At 25.9% G+C, this 19,716-nt stretch overlaps 3 protein-coding genes across 5 annotated transcripts in view; 1 reads left to right on the top strand and 2 right to left on the bottom strand.

The window, feature by feature from the left end:
• The first annotated feature begins 282 nt into the window (after nucleotides 1–282).
• On the top strand, nucleotides 283–4,340 carry crn (pre-mRNA splicing factor crn). The gene is made up of 14 exons (XM_003691574.4): nucleotides 283–670; nucleotides 784–873; nucleotides 981–1,141; nucleotides 1,401–1,597; nucleotides 1,671–1,972; nucleotides 2,055–2,169; nucleotides 2,240–2,415; nucleotides 2,506–2,606; nucleotides 2,664–2,775; nucleotides 2,858–3,004; nucleotides 3,097–3,173; nucleotides 3,277–3,394; nucleotides 3,469–3,729; nucleotides 3,801–4,340. Exons 1-14 carry the CDS (start codon nucleotides 635–637, stop codon nucleotides 3,954–3,956), a joined length of 2,049 nt encoding a protein of 682 aa, XP_003691622.1. The 5' UTR covers nucleotides 283–634; the 3' UTR covers nucleotides 3,957–4,340.
• Nucleotides 4,239–6,850, bottom strand: LOC100871017 (inositol-tetrakisphosphate 1-kinase). Of its 2 annotated transcripts, none has more exons than XM_086910515.1 (5): nucleotides 6,145–6,850; nucleotides 5,901–5,999; nucleotides 5,678–5,819; nucleotides 5,399–5,535; nucleotides 4,239–5,326 (listed from the first exon to the last, which is right to left on the bottom strand). In XM_086910515.1, exons 1-5 carry the CDS (start codon nucleotides 6,298–6,300, stop codon nucleotides 4,739–4,741), a joined length of 1,122 nt encoding a protein of 373 aa, XP_086766641.1. In that variant the 5' UTR covers nucleotides 6,301–6,850; the 3' UTR covers nucleotides 4,239–4,738. The 2 variants fall into 2 exon arrangements, with proteins under 2 accessions (XP_086766641.1, XP_086766642.1); XM_086910516.1 differs by having other exon boundaries at nucleotides 6,464–6,806.
• The window catches only part of LOC100864512 (uncharacterized), a 64,240-nt gene continuing 51,063 nt past the window's right edge, over nucleotides 6,540–19,716 (bottom strand). For both annotated transcript variants that reach the window (XM_012483608.3, XM_086910511.1), the window contains exons 4-9: nucleotides 16,413–16,671; nucleotides 16,119–16,285; nucleotides 7,672–11,034; nucleotides 7,428–7,473; nucleotides 7,097–7,288; nucleotides 6,540–6,887 (exon numbers count right to left, since the gene is read on the bottom strand). In XM_012483608.3, coding sequence (XP_012339062.2) covers nucleotides 6,858–6,887; nucleotides 7,097–7,288; nucleotides 7,428–7,473; nucleotides 7,672–11,034; nucleotides 16,119–16,285; nucleotides 16,413–16,671 — 4,057 coding nt within the window. In that variant the 3' untranslated portion in view covers nucleotides 6,540–6,857. The remainder of the gene's footprint in view (nucleotides 6,888–7,096; nucleotides 7,289–7,427; nucleotides 7,474–7,671; nucleotides 11,035–16,118; nucleotides 16,286–16,412; nucleotides 16,672–19,716) is intronic.

The following is a 19,716-nucleotide window of genomic DNA, read 5'->3' on the forward strand; positions in this document are numbered from 1 at the left end:
ACAGTAAAATTACTAAAAGGAATTTTCCTTTTCTCTCTTAAAATTTCTTCTTTTAGAAAAGGAAATTTCTTTTAAAAAAAGAAATTAAAATTGTATACTGTATTTAAATTAATAAAAAATAAAAATATTTTATTTTTGTTTATAAATTAAGTAAAATGAAAATATTTGGTATATAATAAAAATATTTTTCAAATTATAATAAAAATATTGAAAAGATGATTACCAATGGAATATAATAAAAGATTAAAATAACTATATAACATTTTATATATATATACACACAATCTATAGACATAAGTTATTTGTTGTTAAGCTTGACTTGTACATTTAATATATGTTTACTACATATCTCTTAATAAGTGCAGACATTATTTATATATTTATTATGCAAAATAATGCTACAATATTTTAATTTCATATTATTTGATTTTGATTTTTAAAGTGAAATTAATTTAAAAAATATATATATTATTTTTTATCATAAATATGAAATATGAATTAAAATAAGTAAAAGTATAATAAGTATTTCTGAAATATTTGTACTTGTTTAAGAATTTAATAAATATTATATATATTACTCACTTTAATTATTTATTTTGTTAAAAAGTAAAAAAATTAAATTAAATTAAACATTATGGAGAAATCACAGAAAATGCCAAAAGTTGCAAAGGTATGTAATTTTTATATTTTATTAATTATATATCATTATTATTTATCATATAATCTGATATTTGTTTAAAATAATTTTTTGTATAAGATTATTTAAATTTTATTTTATTTTAGGTTAAAAATAAAGCACCTGCTGAAATTCAAATAACAGCAGAGCAGCTTTTACGAGAAGCTAAAGAAAGGGATTTAGAAATTTTACCACCGGTAAAAATTTTTAAATTTCAAATATTTTTATATAATATTTTAATATAAATTTTAGTATTTTAATATTTAAATTAAAATAATTAAAAAATGTAATAAATACTTTTTAGCCACCAAAGCAAAAGATCTCTGATCCTCATGAATTAGCTGATTATCAGCATCGAAAACGTAAGGCTTTTGAAGATAATATTCGTAAAAATCGTATGGTTATTTCAAATTGGATAAAATATGCTCAATGGGAAGAAAGTCAAAAACAGATACAACGGGCACGGTATGAAATATAAAATTATCTTTATTTCTTAGTTCTTTAAAATGACCTCACATTGATTCATAGTGTTTATACATTATGATTATGTATTTATAATTAATATATTATATTTCTACTAATAGAAAATGTTCTCAATTTTATATTAACAATAAAATGTTTAAAAGCATGATATGTAATATTACTTTCAAAAATGTTATAAAAAGAGGATAAATATTAAAGAAATTTATTTTACAAGGTTTTATAATGAATTTATAAATTTCAGATCCATATATGAACGTGCTTTAGATGTTGATCATAGAAATATTACATTATGGCTCAAATATACAGAAATGGAAATGCGAAATCGTCAAGTAAATCATGCTAGAAATTTGTGGGATCGTGCTGTTACTATATTACCAAGAGCAAATCAATTTTGGTATAAATATACTTATATGGAAGAAATGTTAGAAAATATTGCAGGTAAATTTCTTTCTTATATTTTTAATTTAAAATAATATATTATAAAAACTTAATAATTGAAGAATTTATTTAGGAGCACGTCAGGTATTTGAAAGATGGATGGAATGGGAACCTGACGAACAAGCATGGCAAACTTACATTAAGTTTGAATTAAGATATAAAGAAATACAAAGAGCTAGACAAATTTACGAACGATTTGTAATGGTTCATCCTGAGGTTAAGCATTGGATAAAATATGCTCGATTTGAAGAATCTCATGGTTTTATTAATGGTGCTCGCAATGTTTATGAACGTGCTATTGATTTTTATGGCGACGAAAATTTAGATGAAAGATTATTTATTGCATTTGCAAAGTTTGAAGAAGGACAAAGAGAAGTAAAAAGATTATATTAAGATTATTTTATTATAATATCCAATGATAATATTTAATACATCTTATATTGTATTTTTGTTATAGCATGATCGAGCTAGAGTAATTTATAAATATGCATTAGATCATATCCCAAAAGAAAAAACACAAGAAATTTATAAAGCATATACAATACATGAAAAAAAATATGGAGATCGTTCAGGTATTCAATTTTAATAGATTTATCATAATGAATTTTATATATGTATAATCATATATATTATTATTTATAGGTATTGAAGATGTAATAGTAAGTAAACGAAAATATCAGTATGAGCAAGAAGTAAAAGAAAATCCTTCTAATTATGATGCTTGGTTTGATTATTTGAGATTAGTAGAATCAGAAGGAAATGTAGATATTATTAGAGAAACTTATGAACGTGCAGTAGCTAATGTACCTCCAACTAAAGTAAGAAATTATTATCCAAAATAATATTTTATATATTTTAAATAGATAAGTTTTATATATTTTAATAGATATAAATTTATCATTTTTTAGGAAAAACAATTTTGGAGGAGATACATTTATCTTTGGATAAATTATGCTCTTTTTGAAGAGCTTGATACTGAAGATATAGAAAGATGTAGACAAGTTTATAGGTAATGAATATTTTTTTATTAAAATTGATGCTTGATTAATTTATTTATTTTTTTCAGAGCTTGCTTAGAATTAATTCCTCACAAACATTTTACTTTCTCTAAAATTTGGTTATATTATGCTAATTTTGAAATAAGACAAAAAAATTTAACAGCAGCTAGAAAAACATTAGTAAGTAATAATTTAAAACATTTATGAAACTTAATAATTTCTTAAAAAATAATAATAATAATTTTATTTTTACTGATTTTAGGGTATGGCATTAGGTATTTGTCCCAGAGATAAATTATATCGTGGATATATTGATTTAGAAATACAGTTGAGAGAATTTGATAGATGTAGAATTTTATATGAAAAATTTCTTGAATTTGGACCAGAGAATTGCACTACATGGATGAAAGTATAAATTTATTATTTTATTATTTATTATTTATTATAATTTTACAAACACGCAATAGATAATTAAAAATTATTTATTAATATTTTATTCAGTTTGCAGAATTAGAAACACTCTTAGGTGATGTGGAACGAGCACGAGCTATTTACGAATTAGCTATATCACAATCAAGGTTAATATTTAAAAAAATTTTAAATATTAAAAAAATTATTTAAAAATCATTTCTTTTAATATATTCCTATTATATTGTATTATATTATTATTTTAATTTGTAGATTGGATATGCCCGAACTTCTATGGAAATCATATATTGATTTTGAAATATCACAAGATGAAACAGAAAATGCAAGGCAATTATTTGAAAGGTTATTAGAACGTACACTTCATGTTAAAGTAAGTTTAATATATAATATAAAATGCATTTTATAAAAATTTATTTTATATTATTAAATATAAATTATATTTAGGTATGGATAGCATATGCTAAATTTGAATTAGCAAATTCAACAAATGAGGATGATTTTGATAATGTTGTATTGGCAAGAAGAATTTTTGAACGTGGAAATGATGCTCTTAGACAAAATGGTGATAAAGAAAGCAGAGCGCTACTTTTAGAAGCATGGAGAGATTTTGAAAATGAAAAAGGAGATGATGAAACTCGAGTTAAAATAATGGAAAAAATGCCTCGAAGAATTAAACGTAGAAGACGTATCGTTGGAGAAGATGGAGTAAAAAAATTTATTATATTTAAAAATTATTTTAAAAAATATTTTTTTATATTTGAAATTTTTATTTCTAGAGTGATGATGGTTGGGAAGAAGTATTTGATTTCGTATTTCCAGAAGATGAATCACAAAGACCTAATCTTAAATTTTTGGCATCTGCTAAGGCTTGGATAAAAAATAAAGAAATTAATGAAAAAAATGAAAATAATCAATTAGATTCCAATAGTTAAAATAAAAAATTATTTTTGTAAAAAAATTTTTTTTTTGTAAATAAAAAATAAATTTTTGCCTTTTAGTATGTAAATAAAGTAATGAGTAAATGAAAATATAAAATAAGAAGATTGATTAATTTTAAATCTTTTTAAAAACATTGATTATTTTATTTTATAAATCTTAACTAAACCAAATTAATAGTTTAAAAATTGAGATTTATAACTCTTTTAATAATTTTAAAATAAAATAAGCAACTTTATTAATAAAATGAAAATGTTGTTTAAAGAAAAAAAATATAATATTCAGTAACCCTTTTATTATATATTTTTAATATTTTTAATGTACAGTTTTATACTTCACAATGAAAATGTAAATTTATAAACATACATTACATACATTAATCCCAGATGTTATTTATTCAACCACTTATGCAAATATAGTATATAAGTGAAAAGTACAAAATATTCTTTGGCAGTCATGCGTTTCTTACCACAACAGACTAATTTATTAAAAAATTTCGATGTAGATAGTAAACAAAATTAATTTTTTTCCAAGACAGCTTATACTATAAACAAACAATCAAAAAAATTTTATAAAGAAGCAAGTAATTCTAGTTATAAAAACGCAGATCTGCTATAAGTTTTAAGTGCCTTTGAAGGCAAAATTGTATTAAGCTATTATAAAAAAAAAGTTTACATTATTTTTTCAAATTATATCGCTTTGTACTTGTTACAATATAGTGAACTGTAATATCAGTTTGATATAATTATTAATCCCTTTAATTTATTTGTTATTCATATTATTTATTTGTCTTTGTAGAATACTTCTTTTTTTCATCACTTTCAAAACCAGAATCTAAATCATCACTTAAACATTTTTTTAATGTATAACTTTTAGAATGTTGTTGTATGTCTCTGTGTTCAATTGATAATTTTTTAATGCAACTTATTAATTGTTGAAAAAAATTAGGATAACTATCATATCCAGGAAACATATTTACATCTATAATTGCATATTTTCCAGTATGATTTTCAATAACAACATCTACACCAACCAAAAGTAACCCAAAAAGTTCTGTAACTCTTTTGACAATTTTTTTTAATATTTCATATTTTGGTTTTACTGTCATTGGAATGTCTTCTTCCGTAAGAATTGACCATTTAGATTTGGAACCGCTCTTACATATATCGTGAGAACTAAAAAATATTGTATTTAATGCAGTACAGTCTTTTTCATAAAAATTTTTGAAACTAGGTCTTTCAACTACATGAAAATTTTCTCCAACTATATATATTTTATAAAGAATTGCATTATGGTTGACAAATTCTTGGGCTACACAAGGAGGCTGACAATCTTTTACACCCTGTTCATTAAAAATTACCATCATCTACAAAAAAATATTTACTATTTATTTTTATAAAACATATGTTTTAATATATAAATATATTTAATAAAATACCTTATGTGCATCATTTGAACCCTGAGCGACAAGTGGTTTACAAAGAAATGGGAACTTAATACCTGCCATTTTTAATAATGATATATTTTCAACAGTATTTTTACTTTTAATTTCTATAAACCTTGGAGTAAATACTTCTAAAAAACAAATATACAGATTAAAATTTATAATTTAAAATTTAATTTTTTTTATCAAATTATTTGTTAATATAATAATAAAATTATATAATAATATAATATAATAATAAAATTATATTTTAAATAACAAATTTTTATTTACCATTAAGTTGTAACTGTTCTTGCAAGATTTCATAAGATTTATAACGATTTATTAAAATGCTAATATTATCCAAAGGATCAATAACTATTATTTCAGGATGTTGGCAGAAGTATTCTTTCATTTTTGAAATAATTGCTTTGGCCTAAAAAATATAATTGTTAATTATAATTAATTGTTGCAGTGCTTTTTGTTGCAATAAATGTAAAAAAAAATTTGTTCATACATTTTGATCACCATATTCAGCATGTGCTAATTTATCTGTCATTTTGTATATAAAAACATGAAATGGTCCCTGAGGTTCAAGATCAGAATTTATATCAATCTGAAATTGAAGCATCAGTTTTAAAATATTATAATTTAATATAAGAAATTATATTACATAAAAAATGAACGTACATAACCTCACATTAGTTTATGTATTTTATAATTTTCTAATAATAACATAGAAAAACTTAAAAATTAATTACCATTTTTAATAGAAAACCTTCAGATTCACAAACACTACAAAAATCATTCCAATTAAATTTTTGTCGCTTTTTTTCAGATATTGAGTAACCAATGACATACTTGTCGCACATTTTTTTTCGTGTTGTTTTCTTATATAGAATATAATTTTTATCCATTAAAGCGTATACAGTACATTATTTTAACAATCTTCTTAAGTATGCTATACTTTATTAATATGTTTTCTACGAGATTCTTATATCAACTAATTTCATATTTTTTCCAAAATGTAAGGTTATGTTTGAACCGTTTAAAAAATATTCGTTTACAATATTATTGTACTTTTTCTGGTTGTATACATTTTATATTCGGTTTATAAAGGATATTCATTTTCTGAAACTTAAACTTCATGCACAAATAGAATTATTGTTATTTATTTTAAAGTATATGATAAACGATCACAGGTTAGCGATATTACAATGACAAGCACATTCCACATTATTTATGCTTAATTACACGAAACTTATAATAATTCAATATATAATATAATTATCTAAAATTATAATTCTATTTACAATATTTTAATAATATTTTTCATCATGTGTTTAATGATTCTTTAAAGTCATAAATATTACGGAATATGTCACCGCCGTTGCATCTTCAATTGCAATATTTGCAATATACTTCATATTGATGATGAATGTAGCATGACGGATTTTTGATCAAATCAGCAATTTTAAATTTCTCCTATGCTTTGTGTAAGAGACTAAAAATAAATTAATAAAATAATATAATTAAAAATATAATAAAATTAAAATTTACTTTTTTTTTAATGAAGATTTAAAATAATGATATTATAATAACATTTAAATTTAAATAATTTAATTTCTTATTTTCAATTTACATGATATTCAATTTTAATGATTCTAGTGTGTATAATTATTTTATATGTAGTATTTAATGAAATTATTTTACTTTTGAAGATTCATTCCAAGAAGTTAACATTTCTTTTGTAATGTAAATAGGATCGTTTTTATCAAAATCAACCGTATTTTCTCCATCTGATCGATTTTTTGTCAATATTCGAACTTCTCCAAGAGAATATGAACTGGAACTTGGCATGTATAGTTCTCCTTCAGATCGTGAAATATCTGATAAAATTTCGATCTAAAACAATAGCAATTAATAGTAAATTAATAATAACAAAAAATTAAAAAATTATTTTACGCATGAGACAAAACTGAAAATTAATAAAGATGAATTAATTTATTTTTCTCGGTTAATCGAATAATTAAATTTTTTTTACCTTATTTGAATCTATCGTAGATATGCTAGATATACCATTAGATAATCTGTAAAAGATATAATTTAAAAAGAATATAACGTTTAGAAAAAAATTTTTTTAAATAATAATAATTAATAATATTTTACAATAGTTTTTCTTAATTAGTCAAAATAATTTTAAATATAATAATGATCGATTGAAATAATAAAAAAAAAAAATTGTATTTAAAAAATAACATTAAAAATTTTATATTATCATTGTTTACCTATATTCTTGGTTGAGTAAACTCGAATAATTGGTATCGATATACGTAGAAGAAAATTTTTTGTCCAGATCATCATACACATTCGATAAAATCTTTTTCTTTTCCAATAGATTATATAATAAATTATTTCTTATTTTATTATCGATTGCGACACTCGATTCTCTAATGTGTCCAAGTTCGTTCATATCCTGTGAAAATTCTGGATTATTCGATGACGTTCTCGAAAGATTTCTTGACGAAGATCGAAATGATATGAAATTACGTAAAGAATTAGATGATGAAGCCTGTGAAAAATTATTATCAAATTGTTTATCATTTTTCTCTGCGTCCTTGATAGAATATAATTCAACAGATTTTTCTTTTTTTAAATCGGGATTTTTATCAGAGATTTCAAAATCATTATGCTTCACATTTTCAGTTTTTTCATCATTTGTTATCAATGATATTTTATTAATACCATTTAAATTGGTATCTTCATTATGCAAATTTATTTTTTCATTTACATACATTGCATTATATTTTTTATTTTCATTTGATTCATTAACAATGTTCGATACTGTTTTTGTAGAAATTAAATTTTCACTATTGATTTCTTTTCTTTGTATATCAATATCTTTCGAAATGATATTTTCATTATTTCTTTTAGAAATATTATTATCAGTTTCTGCGCTTTTTTTTAAATCAATATTGAAATTTATTTTATCTACTTCTTCATCTCGAGTATTTTCATTTTTAGATTGCGATATACTTTGATTACGTTTTAATTCATCTTCCGAATTAGGAATCGATTCAATGAGAATAGAATATTTTCCATCAGATTTATTCAAAATATTTTCTCCCATAATTTCTCCGTTATATTTAATAGTTTCAGCCGCGCTAAAATTTCCTTCACTTGGCAGACGTTCTAATTGCAAATCTTGTTTTTCAGTTTTTCTCATTTTCTCGTCATTCGATTCCCTTTCTTCAACTATTTGTGCTATTTGATTTCTATTTGAACCAACATTATTCGAATCTTCGACAATTAACAATTTCAAATTCGTCTCGTCGCTTTTCAAATTCTCAGTCAAGTTTTTCACTATCAATGGTACGATCTCATTTACGTTAAAAATATTCTTTATTTTATCTTCTATTAATCGCGTTTCTTCACAAAGAACGCGTGCGATTAAATTTTTCGAGCCTCTCGATTCCTGTTTCAAAATTCCCGGGCAAACAATATTTTGCAACGTTTCAAAATTTTCTTTTTGAACTTCATTATCTTGATCTACTTTCAACGAGTTTATCTTCAAAATCGTTGTCTTTTCGCGAATCTCGTCATTGATCGTCAATGATTTTGACATTTCTTCCGTTATTCTCGTGTCATCTCCGTTTTTCATGTCAATACTGGAGGATTGAGGATAGTTAGAGGAAGTGGTAAGGTTCGAGCTATCGTTTACAATTCGAAATAAATGTGTTTTGTGACGAGGAATTTGTTTTGAGGCATTAATTCCTATCGTTTTCCCATCCTTGCTAATATCTTCGTTAGATTCAGACGTTTCTTCTTGCTGCGGGAATTCCTTCCAAACGCTCGATCCATCTTTCATTAACGAGTTCAATCGCGTCGGAAATTTATTCGAGATTTTTGAAGCAGCATATTTCTTTTTCGAATCGTGATCTTTTTTTGTAAATATTGTACCCTTAACCCGTTTCATTTTATTCACATCCCATTCCTTGTTAATATTTTTATTCGTCGCTGGTAATCGATCTTTAACCGTTTTTATCTTCGTTCCTTGTTTGCTCCTCGACTGAGCTGAGCATTTCCTTTTCTTATAAGTTTTTTCTTCGCCCAATGATACAGGCTCAATCAATTTTTTACTGGTTTTCATCCTTGTTGTATCATCTACTTGATACTCCTCAAGTTCCGGTCGTGAAAGAAATTTATCGATCGTTTTCGTCGATCGAACGATATTGTCGATTATTTTATTGTAAGAGGACAAAACACCATCCAGTTCGTCCACAGCAGGCTCGTACAGGGTGTAAAGTTCATCCGATCCTTCCGAATCTTCCGAGGAAATTATACTCGGGGACAAAACGTGACTAGAATTTTCTTTGTCAATTTTCGACTTTTCCAATTTCTCATCTTTTTCGCAATACTTTTTAACGATACTACTGAAACGTTTGTCTATCTCCTTGTACCGTTCTTCCTCATTCTCCGTTTTTCGCTTTTCACAAATCTCTTTGTGTCTTTTTTTGTTGATCTTGTATATTTCTTCAATTATGTTACTTGATAATGGCAATTCATCGTTTATTTTAGAATCTGCCAAAGATAGAGAATATTTAAGTTTCTCGTTATTATCTTCCAAGATACGCGTTAAAGTCGAATCCTGTCTCAAATTAGAGCAGATTTCCTTTTCCTTTTCACGATTTCGATTCGGTTTCGAGGCCTGTTCGTCGAATCGTATTTGTTTCTGCTCATTTTTGAAAGTTATTTTTGAATTATGCTCCGTTATTGCCTCTTTCTTCACAGCTTCATTATCCGGTTTAAGGTTTGAAACTTTTTCAATCGATTTATCGTTAATGGATTGTGTTAATTTAAGATTCATCGTTGATTCAAGATTTTCTTTATTCTCAAGATTCTTCATTAACGATTCCTCCGTTTTATTTTCCATTAATTTTTCATCGCTTTCCACGAAAACGCCGGGACACTCTTTCGACGCAATATCTATTCTCTCTAATTTATCAGAAATTTCTGCAGAAATCTCATCCTCATCTTTCGAGCTTCCTTTCTTCGATTTCCCATTCGTAGATCTCATACTATTTTTACTATTACTATCATCCGATATCCTCACAACTTTCTCCTTCTTTCCAGGCGAGAATCCATCATTCTTTTTGCAAAAATCGTGGCAAATCATGTAAGTCCCAACATTTGGATTCTCTTGCACGAAAGAGGGATCCGGTGATATGTGAATATTTTCCAAATTTTGCGTGTTCAGTTCCCCTTTTATATTCACCGACGGACCAGCCTGAACGGTAAACGTGCTAATCCTTTTATCTTTCTCGGTCTCGTGTTTAGAAGAACGTGTCCGATTCTCGTCTTTCTTCCTCTCGTTATTTCCGCGTGTATCCCCGATAAAAGACGAAAGTCCCAATTTTTGAATGTCGAGCCTTCTCTGCTGCGAGAATTCCTTGTAACGATCGTCGGAAGTTTTGAATTTTGGCGCGGAAAGATCGACGATCCTCTTTGTCTTTGCCACGAGCTCATCGCGAGAGGATTGCTGGCTTTCGGTATCGATCCATCCATTCGCTTCTTGAAATTTAAACGCCACACGCTCACGGATGTATAATAATTGATCATTTTCGTCGTCGAGCGGCGCCTCGTCTGTAAATCTGAAACAATGTTTTATACAATGTTTTATATTGATTTTGTTAAAAATAAACAAGCATGAATATTTTTATTAATTAATTGGAGTATGCGAGGCAATGAAAGTTTTTTTTTTTTTTTTGGCAGAATTTCGAGCGACTCGAATGATCGAAAATGATAGGCTAACAATTTAATGTGGATAAAGGGGTTGATAGAATGTGTACCATGACAATGTTTCTTTACGTATTATTGGTACCGATAATCAATATATCGAAAAATATAGAGAGAAATGTTTGGTAATTGTTTGGTAATATAAAAAAAAAACAAATTTTCTTTATATATATTTTTCACAAATATATATATTTGCATATTGCAGTTTCTGAAAATATGATAAAAAGGATATTTTATTTTAAAAAGATAAGTACAATACAGGTAAGAATATTACTTTTGAATGATAAGAATTGTAAGTAAAATATTAAAAAAAAAAAAAACAAAGTTCCTGTCAATACATGAACTTAAAAAGTATTTAAAAAGTAAATGTAAAATAGATAAATATTTATTTTAAAGTCAAAAAATTATGTGCCACCTTCTATCAGATTATATTCTCCTAATACAAAATCGAATTTTTGAATAAAAATTTTTCTTTCTTCAAGGAATTTCTCTTTTGTTAAATATCTCGTTTATTCTTCATAATATTAAAAAATGCTTAGAAAAAAATTGACTGGTTTCGAAACTGTTGTACATTCTCCTCAATTTTATTTTTTTTAAATAGAACCATATACACTTTAATGCACTTAATTGATGTGTTATGGTATTCTCTATAAAGAAAAATCATATATTTTATTATATTCCTATTATGCATATCCCTCAATCCTATATATTCCTATATTTTTTAACACTTTGGAATTAAGAAAACTGTTGAAAAAAAACTTTCTAGATATATAAAAAACGAACTGACTATACAATAGGTCAGTATGTGGGAGTGTAAATATTTCAAAGATAAGAATAGGTGAGTATATAAATTCGGGCTGGACTCGATTATCATAAAAAATTTCCCAAAACTCCAATTTTATTAGTAGGGGCCACGGAACCGCAGTCGGCACGGGTGGGGAGCCGCGGAACCGCTGTCGGCACGGGTGGGGAGCCGCGGAACCGCTGTCGGCACGGGTGGGGGCCCGTGTCGACTCAGAGGCGGTCCAACGAGGTAGCGACGCCAGTGTGGCTCTGGCGTCGCTATAAGCATGAGGTGGGGGGAATTGTCGTTCGCCCCACCAAGAAATAGCGATAATGGGCAGCGTGCAGAGAGCACCGAAATATTACAATAATGTTTTACATTATATTACATTATTATGTAATATTCCGGTGCTTCTGGACGCGCCAGACCAGGCCACCGTGGGGGTTTTAGCCGGTAAAAGTCCGGCACTACCCCGGCCTCCTCCCCCAAAGGAGGCAGGGGTGTCCTATGAGGATTTCCCCCACGTTAAAAAAAAAAAAAAAAATAATAAATATTCGAATAAAAGTTGAATGGTTTCGAAAGGGCTATATTCAGATGCCCTCAGTTTTTTCATAGGTGAATTCATAAGAAAGTTAATCTTATTTTTTTTAAATGGAATCATATAATTTTTAATGCATCAATCGATGTATCGCGGTATTCTTTATAAAAAAAGAAACATCAAACCATTTATAGTAAAAAACCATTAGTTTAAAAGATATTTAATTAAATCTAATTATTTTCTAAACTATAAGTTTTTTGCTATATATGTCTTAAAACTTTTTTATAGAAAATGCCAAGATACATCAGCGCGAGTATTAAAAAATGTATGCTTCTAATTAAAAAAATAACGTTCACTCTTATAAATCCTTTACGCTTCTATATGTAAAAAAAATTAATAGCAGAGGAATATGCACCCCCCGAAACCGTTCAACTTTTATTTGAAACATTAAAATTCCTTAATCCTGTATATTCCTATGTTCCTATACTCCTTATTATTCATATTCCTTTATTCTGTATATTCCTGTGTTCCTATACTCCTACTATCTATATTTTTTAATTCTGTATATTCCTGTGTGTTCCTATATTTCTATTTTTCTTATTATTCATATTCCTTTATCCTATATATATTCCTGTGTTCCTATCCATATTTCCTAATCTTGTATATTGTATTCTTATCTTCCTATACTCCTACTATCCCTATTTCCTAATCTTATATATTCCTATGTTCCTATACTTTTTATTATTCATATTCCTTTATTCTATATATTCCTCTGTTCCTATATATATTTTCTAATTTTGTATATTCCTATGTTCCTATACTATTACTATCCATATTTCATAATCCTCAATATTCTTATGTTCTTCCTGTACTCTTATTATTCATATTCCTTTATTCTATATATTGCTGTGTTCCTATACTCCTACTATCCATATTTTTTAATTCCGTATATTCCTGTGTTCCTATATTTCTATTTTCCTTATTATTCATGTTCCTTTATCCTATATATTTCTCTGTTCCTATCTATATTTCCTAATCTTGTATATTCCTATGTTTCTATACTCCTACTATCCATATTTCTTAATCCTGTATTCTATTCCTGTGTTCTTATACTCCTTTTTATTCATATTCCTTTATCCTGTATATTCCTGTATTCTTATACTCCTACTATCCATATTTCCTATTTCTGTATTTCTCTATTTTTTATTATTCATATTCCTTTATCCTCAAAATTTCTGTGTTTCTATCCTCCATTATCCATATTTCTTAATCCTATAAATTTCTACATTCCTATATACTCCTTATTATCCATATTCCTTATTTCTGCATCTTCCTGTGTTCCTATACTCCTATTATCCGTGTTCTTTAATCCTAAATATTCCTGTGTTCCTAAATTCCTGTTATCCATATTCCTTAACCCTTTAGAATTAAGAAAACTGTTGAAAAACAATTAATCAAAAAAAAAAAATAATAAAAAGGTAAGTAAAGGTAAGTATAGGTAAGTATTTTTAGAATTAAGAAAACTGTTGAAAAAATGCTTCGAAAAAAAGTAGCTGTAAAAAGGTAAGTAACGAAAGGTAAGTAGAGGTAAGTATTTCAAATAAATTATAGAAAACTTTCAAAAATTTTCAAAATAAACATTGGAAACGTAAATAAACAAACCGAGAATGTAAACAAACATTGAAAATGTAAATAAACAAACCAAAGTTTGTAAACAAACCGAAATTTTAGCGTCAGGCCTTTAAAATTTCGAAAAATTTCGAAAATTTTTGTAAATAAACATTGGAAACGTAAATAAACAAACCGAGAATGTAAACAAACATTGAAAATGTAAATAAACAAACCAAAGTTTGTAAACAAACCGAAATTTTAGCGCCAGGCCTTTAAAATTTCGAAAATTTCGAAAATTTTTATGAAAATAAACATTTGAAACGTAAATAAACAAACCGAGAATGTAAACAAACATTGAAAATGTAAATAAACAAACCAATGTTTGTAAACAAACCGAAATTTTAGCGCCAGGCCTTTAAAATTTCGAAAATTTCGAAAATTTTTATGAAAATAAACATTTGAAACGTAAATAAACAAACCGAGAATGTAAACAAACATTGAAAATGTAAATAAACAAACCAAAGTTTGTAAACAAACCGAAATTTTAGCGCCAGGCCTTTAAAATTTCGAAAATTTCGAAAAATTTTATGAAAATAAACATTGGAAACGTAAATAAACAAACCGAGAATGTAAACAAACATTGAAAATGTAAATAAACAAACCAATGTTTGTAAACAAACCGAAATTTTAGCGCCAGGCCTTTAAAATTTCGAAAATTTCGAAAAATTTTATGAAAATAAACATTGGAAACGTAAATAAACAAACCGAGAATGTAAACAAACATTGAAAATGTAAATAAACAAACCAATGTTTGTAAACAAACCGAAATTTTAGCGCCAGGCCTTTAAAATTTCGAAAATTTCGAAAATTTTTATGAAAATAAACATTTGAAACGTAAATAAACAAACCGAGAATGTAAACAAACATTGAAAATGTAAATAAACAAACCAATGTTTGTAAACAAACCGAAATTTTAACGCCAGGCCTTTAAAATTTCGAAAATTTCGAAAAATTTTATGAAAATAAACATTGGAAACGTAAATAAACAAACCGAGAATGTAAACAAACATTGAAAATGTAAATAAACAAACCAATGTTTGTAAACAAACCGAAATTTTAACGCCAGGCCTTTAAAATTTCGAAAATTTCGAAAATTTTTATGAAAATAAACATTGGAAACGTAAATAAACAAACCGAGAATGTAAACAAACATTGAAAATGTAAATAAACAAACCAATGTTTGTAAACAAACCGAAATTTTAACGCCAGGATTTTAAAAATATTTTTTTAATACTTACCTGTTCCATACTTACCTGTTTCAGCAGTCATTTTTTTAGATTTTTTTTCTTTTTTTCAACAGTTTTCTTAATTCTACATACTTACCTTTATACTTACCTTTTTTAATAAGTGCTATCGTTTTTCTGCATTAAAAATTGCTTCAAATAAAAATTAAAGTGTTTCAAAATAGCTTTTTTCTGACGTTATTGTCTTTTTTGTAGGTGTGCAAAAGTATTATTTCAAGTTCAATTTAATTTTTTTAAATAAAATCACATATTTTTTAATAAATAAATGTGTGCCTTGTCATTTTCTATAAAAAAATATTAGCTCATAAAATTATTAATTTAAGAGTTAATTAATAATGTAATTAAATATCTCTTAAACTAATAATTTTTATCTATAAGTCAGTTAATAATTTTTTATAGAGAATAATTTTTTACATCTATTAATGTATTAAAATATATATATGATTTTATTTAAAAATAATAATTTGACTCTTATACTCTTACACGTTTATCTACGAGACTATAAATAATATCAGAATATGCTGTTTTTGAAACCATTCAATTTTTATATGAAACATTTTTCGTTACGAGTGTAAATAATCGTCGATCAAAAAAACGATCAGATGGTATATAAGATTAGACATCTTCTACAACATTTAATTAATAATTTTTAAAATACATTATTTTTATCCATTCATTATTATTATTATTTATAATACTTACATAGTTGTGCATTTTTGCAAACGTCCAGAATTTGTAGTCATGCTTATTTCTTTCATTTGAATCTCGGCATCTTTGATCAATTTTTCCACGTTCTCGAGAGTTGCCAATGTTTCTGGACTAAGAATCGGAGATACTGGAAGCGTTGTCACAGATCTTTTGGTATCGAGCTGAAAAATAATTGAATAATATTGAAATATAAAAATTAAATATATATTATGGAAAAATATAAATGAATTACAATAAAATTAATTACATTAAAAGTGATCGAAAAATTATTAAAAAATAATATCTTACAGGTTCATCGTCGATAACTCTTGAAGAAAGCAAAGGAATTTTGTTTCCGCTTCTGGTGGTCTTCGTTTTAGGTACAGAACATCTATAACTTCTTCCGGATTGAATTTCCTCCCTTTGTCGTGCTAGCGGCACGCGAGTTTTGCAATAACAATCGCACGTCGAATGCGAATGCGAGTACATTTTTGAATGACAAGAAGCGGGCAAACGAACAGGTGGATCCGTACACAAATCCAAATATTCCAAAACATCACGTTTCTTTCTGCAAATAAAACAAAAAAAGATATTTTTGTATTTATCAGTGAAATTTATATTATTAATATATCTTAAAAAGAATGTATTATTTTTTATGAAAAAATTAATAAAAAAGAAGAAATAAAAATTGTTTAAATAGTATTAAATTATATAAATAAATTATATAAATAATTTGATTAATGTAAATAATAAGCTTTTATAAAATATTGAGGGAATAATTTTTTTTTTAATTTGAATACAATATTAAAATTTTTAAAATCGAATTAATTTCAAAATTATTAATTTGCTTAAATTATTAAACTTACAAATGTGTTCAACTTTAAATTTAATTTAATTTAAAGTAAAGAAAAAAGAAAAAGTATCGATTTATTTTTAATTATATTTAAATTTAACGAATCTTTTCATTTTTAAAAAATTACAAATCATATTTTCACTCTCGATAACAATGTTCTACGATTCGATTCGCAAGAAGAAAGAATGTAAGATGTCACAGTATAGTGGTGAAACAATGAAAAAGAAGAAATCTAACGGGAAGCCATTTAGAGAGGCAAGTTCAAGAACCGATGACAATAAAGTTATGAATTCTTTCTTTCGAACAGGGGTGGTTGCCCTCGTGCTTCCACCTCTTCCTTCGAACGAAGCAGAAAATCAAACCGACCCGTGCATTACGTCGCGTCGTCAGGCATTCTACGTGTTCCTGGCTACGCTAAGAAATATCTATATATACGTAGTAATATCGATCCTTAAAGAGAGTAGCTCCTTTCTCCGTTATCGATTCGTGTCGTTCATCGAATTCATCAATTCCATTATCGTGAAGCATGCGATATTCTTTTTTAAAAATTTCATTATTTATTTTGAAACGTGTTAATTTGATATTAAATTTTAATAAAAATTTAAGAACAATTTTTAATACATTTAAATTAATTTTGTAGCAAATTGAAAATTTATTTTTTTTCTATTTTCTTTTTTTCAAATATATACGATAAAATATATGTTAAAAATATTTACAATGCTTTCGTAAAAATAACTCGTAATGATTAATATATAAAATCATATATATATAGATATAAAATGCACGCAATGTTTTTCTCTGTGAATAGCATAATTTTAACATCGAGAGGAAATATTTTTTAATTTATCCGTACACTGACATGTATTATTTGAATATACGTATGAAATATTCATGAGATGAAAATGTACAGAGGATAAAAATATTTTTTCCCATTTATGAAACTAATCCTTTTGGATTTTCTAATTAATAAAATCAGAAAGATTTTATAAAAGAAAATATTAAAATAATTATGATAATAAATTTTAAAATAAACGTATAATATTCATAAAACAATAATAAATTATTATTATAATTACAAATATTTATAAACGAATATAATATATAATATAAAAGAATGTATTCAAAAAAGCGAAAAAATATTTCGAAAATACTTTGGAATCGAGTTTGAAATTGAAATTTTCCAAAGTTGAGCTTGAAATACGCGAAATGGTAAAATTTTAAAGCTGTTCCTCGAACGTTCAGGCATAAAAATTCAAAATAATTCATAGACTTTAATAACACGATTTCGACACAGGAGTGCATTAATATTTATCGTCGTATTCATATCCAACGATAGAAAAATCGAGATAGAAAATTATCGATTAAATTCTTGCCTAGTTGAATAATGTATAGATATCGTGGTCACGTAATAAAAATCTTCCCTTGTCTTCTTACAGGTATTATCATTAATTTACCTCGCCTGATTCGAGATAAAGTGATAAAATGAACATAGAGGGAGATTTGTATCTTTTAAAATTCTATTAAAACTTTTACAATTACTTCGACAATTAAAACTTTTGCGATCTTCCAAGTATCCTTTGCATTCTTCTTAATTATTCTTTTTTGATATCGTATTTCTTAAAGAACGAACATTTGTATAAATTATATATATATATAAAGATAAACAGATGTTTATGTATATTAATTTATCTACTGTAATTATGTATTAACAATATACACGGACGTTCATGTGAAAAATCTCACAATGTACTTTTATCTCTCTTATTCTCAACTAACATACATGCTAACAACATTTACAAATATTCAAGAGGAAATTGAAACACTAATTGGATAAATTATTTATTTTTCAAGTTAAAATAAGTGGCGAGAAATGACCATTGTAAAAAGAAAAATTTTAACAATATTTTTATATGTTTACTTAAAGATTATCAAGCAAACGTTTAATGATAATATTTTTTATTTTGAAGTTGAAATTAAGTCATAAAGAATTTCATTACTTGAATGATGGAACAAAATTTTTATGTTGAGAAAATGAAGAAGTGTAGAAATTATATTTAAAATAATATTATAGATATTTCTCGAACAAGTTTGAAATTAATATTTTATTATATTTATTACGCGATTCATTTCACATATTCCTTATAGAGTGAGTGTTACATTACATTCTTGGATTTTCCACTTTATAATGAAAAAAAAATTTCATTATCAATTTCTTGTAATTTATAAATCTTTTCCTTCCTTTACCAGAAATTTTCTATCTTATCCATTTCTGGCCAATCGCGAGATATATAAAATAACAGAAAACAAATCATTTTATAAATATTCGTAAACAAAAATTACACAAAAATCTATTGAAATAAGAATTTGATTAAATTTTCAAATAATCAATTAATCATAAACATTTTTTTTTTCAAAATTGTATAATTCTTTTTTAATTAATATTTTGTATAGTTTAATGCCAAAAAATTCCCTTGCCAAATTTAATCCTACTTATTTACTTATAGTAGCAAAATATCGAACGAGTTTCCAAAAAGTCATAACAATTTTCGAAAAATCGAAGAAAGGTGACGTCGATGCACTTCTATCGGATTTCTTGCTTTAACGCTTGGAAACTTTGTGATCAATAACAGTACGTCAAAGCTACGTAATTCGCAACGTCCTTTAAAGTCGATGGATCACCGCATGATGCTATTATACTAGGTGACTCACCTAAGCGTGGGATCCAAGCCACTTTTGTCTACAAAAGGATAAACTGTATTG

This window comes from Apis florea, unplaced genomic scaffold, assembly GCF_048593485.1.
Source record: "Apis florea isolate Af1SG1 unplaced genomic scaffold, ASM4859348v1 contig_3193_pilon, whole genome shotgun sequence".
Taxonomy (NCBI): domain Eukaryota; kingdom Metazoa; phylum Arthropoda; class Insecta; order Hymenoptera; family Apidae; genus Apis; species Apis florea.

What these genes read in the sequence shown, in the direction of transcription:
- LOC100871017 (XM_086910515.1), bottom strand. Translation starts at nt 6,300, where the DNA reads ATGGATAAAAATTATATTCTATATAAGAAAACAACACGAAAAAAAATG. An exon ending in CTGAATATGGTGATCAAAAT is followed by an intron (nt 5,820 to 5,900) that starts GTATGAACAAAT and finishes TATATTTTTTAG; the next exon opens with GCCAAAGCAATTATTTCAAA. An exon ending in AGAACAGTTACAACTTAATG is followed by an intron (nt 5,536 to 5,677) that starts GTAAATAAAAAT and finishes TTTGTTTTTTAG; the next exon opens with AAGTATTTACTCCAAGGTTT.
- crn (XM_003691574.4), top strand. Translation starts at nt 635, where the DNA reads ATGGAGAAATCACAGAAAATGCCAAAAGTTGCAAAG. An exon ending in AGATGTAGACAAGTTTATAG is followed by an intron (nt 2,607 to 2,663) that starts GTAATGAATATT and finishes TATTTTTTTCAG; the next exon opens with AGCTTGCTTAGAATTAATTC. An exon ending in ATTGCACTACATGGATGAAA is followed by an intron (nt 3,005 to 3,096) that starts GTATAAATTTAT and finishes TATTTTATTCAG; the next exon opens with TTTGCAGAATTAGAAACACT.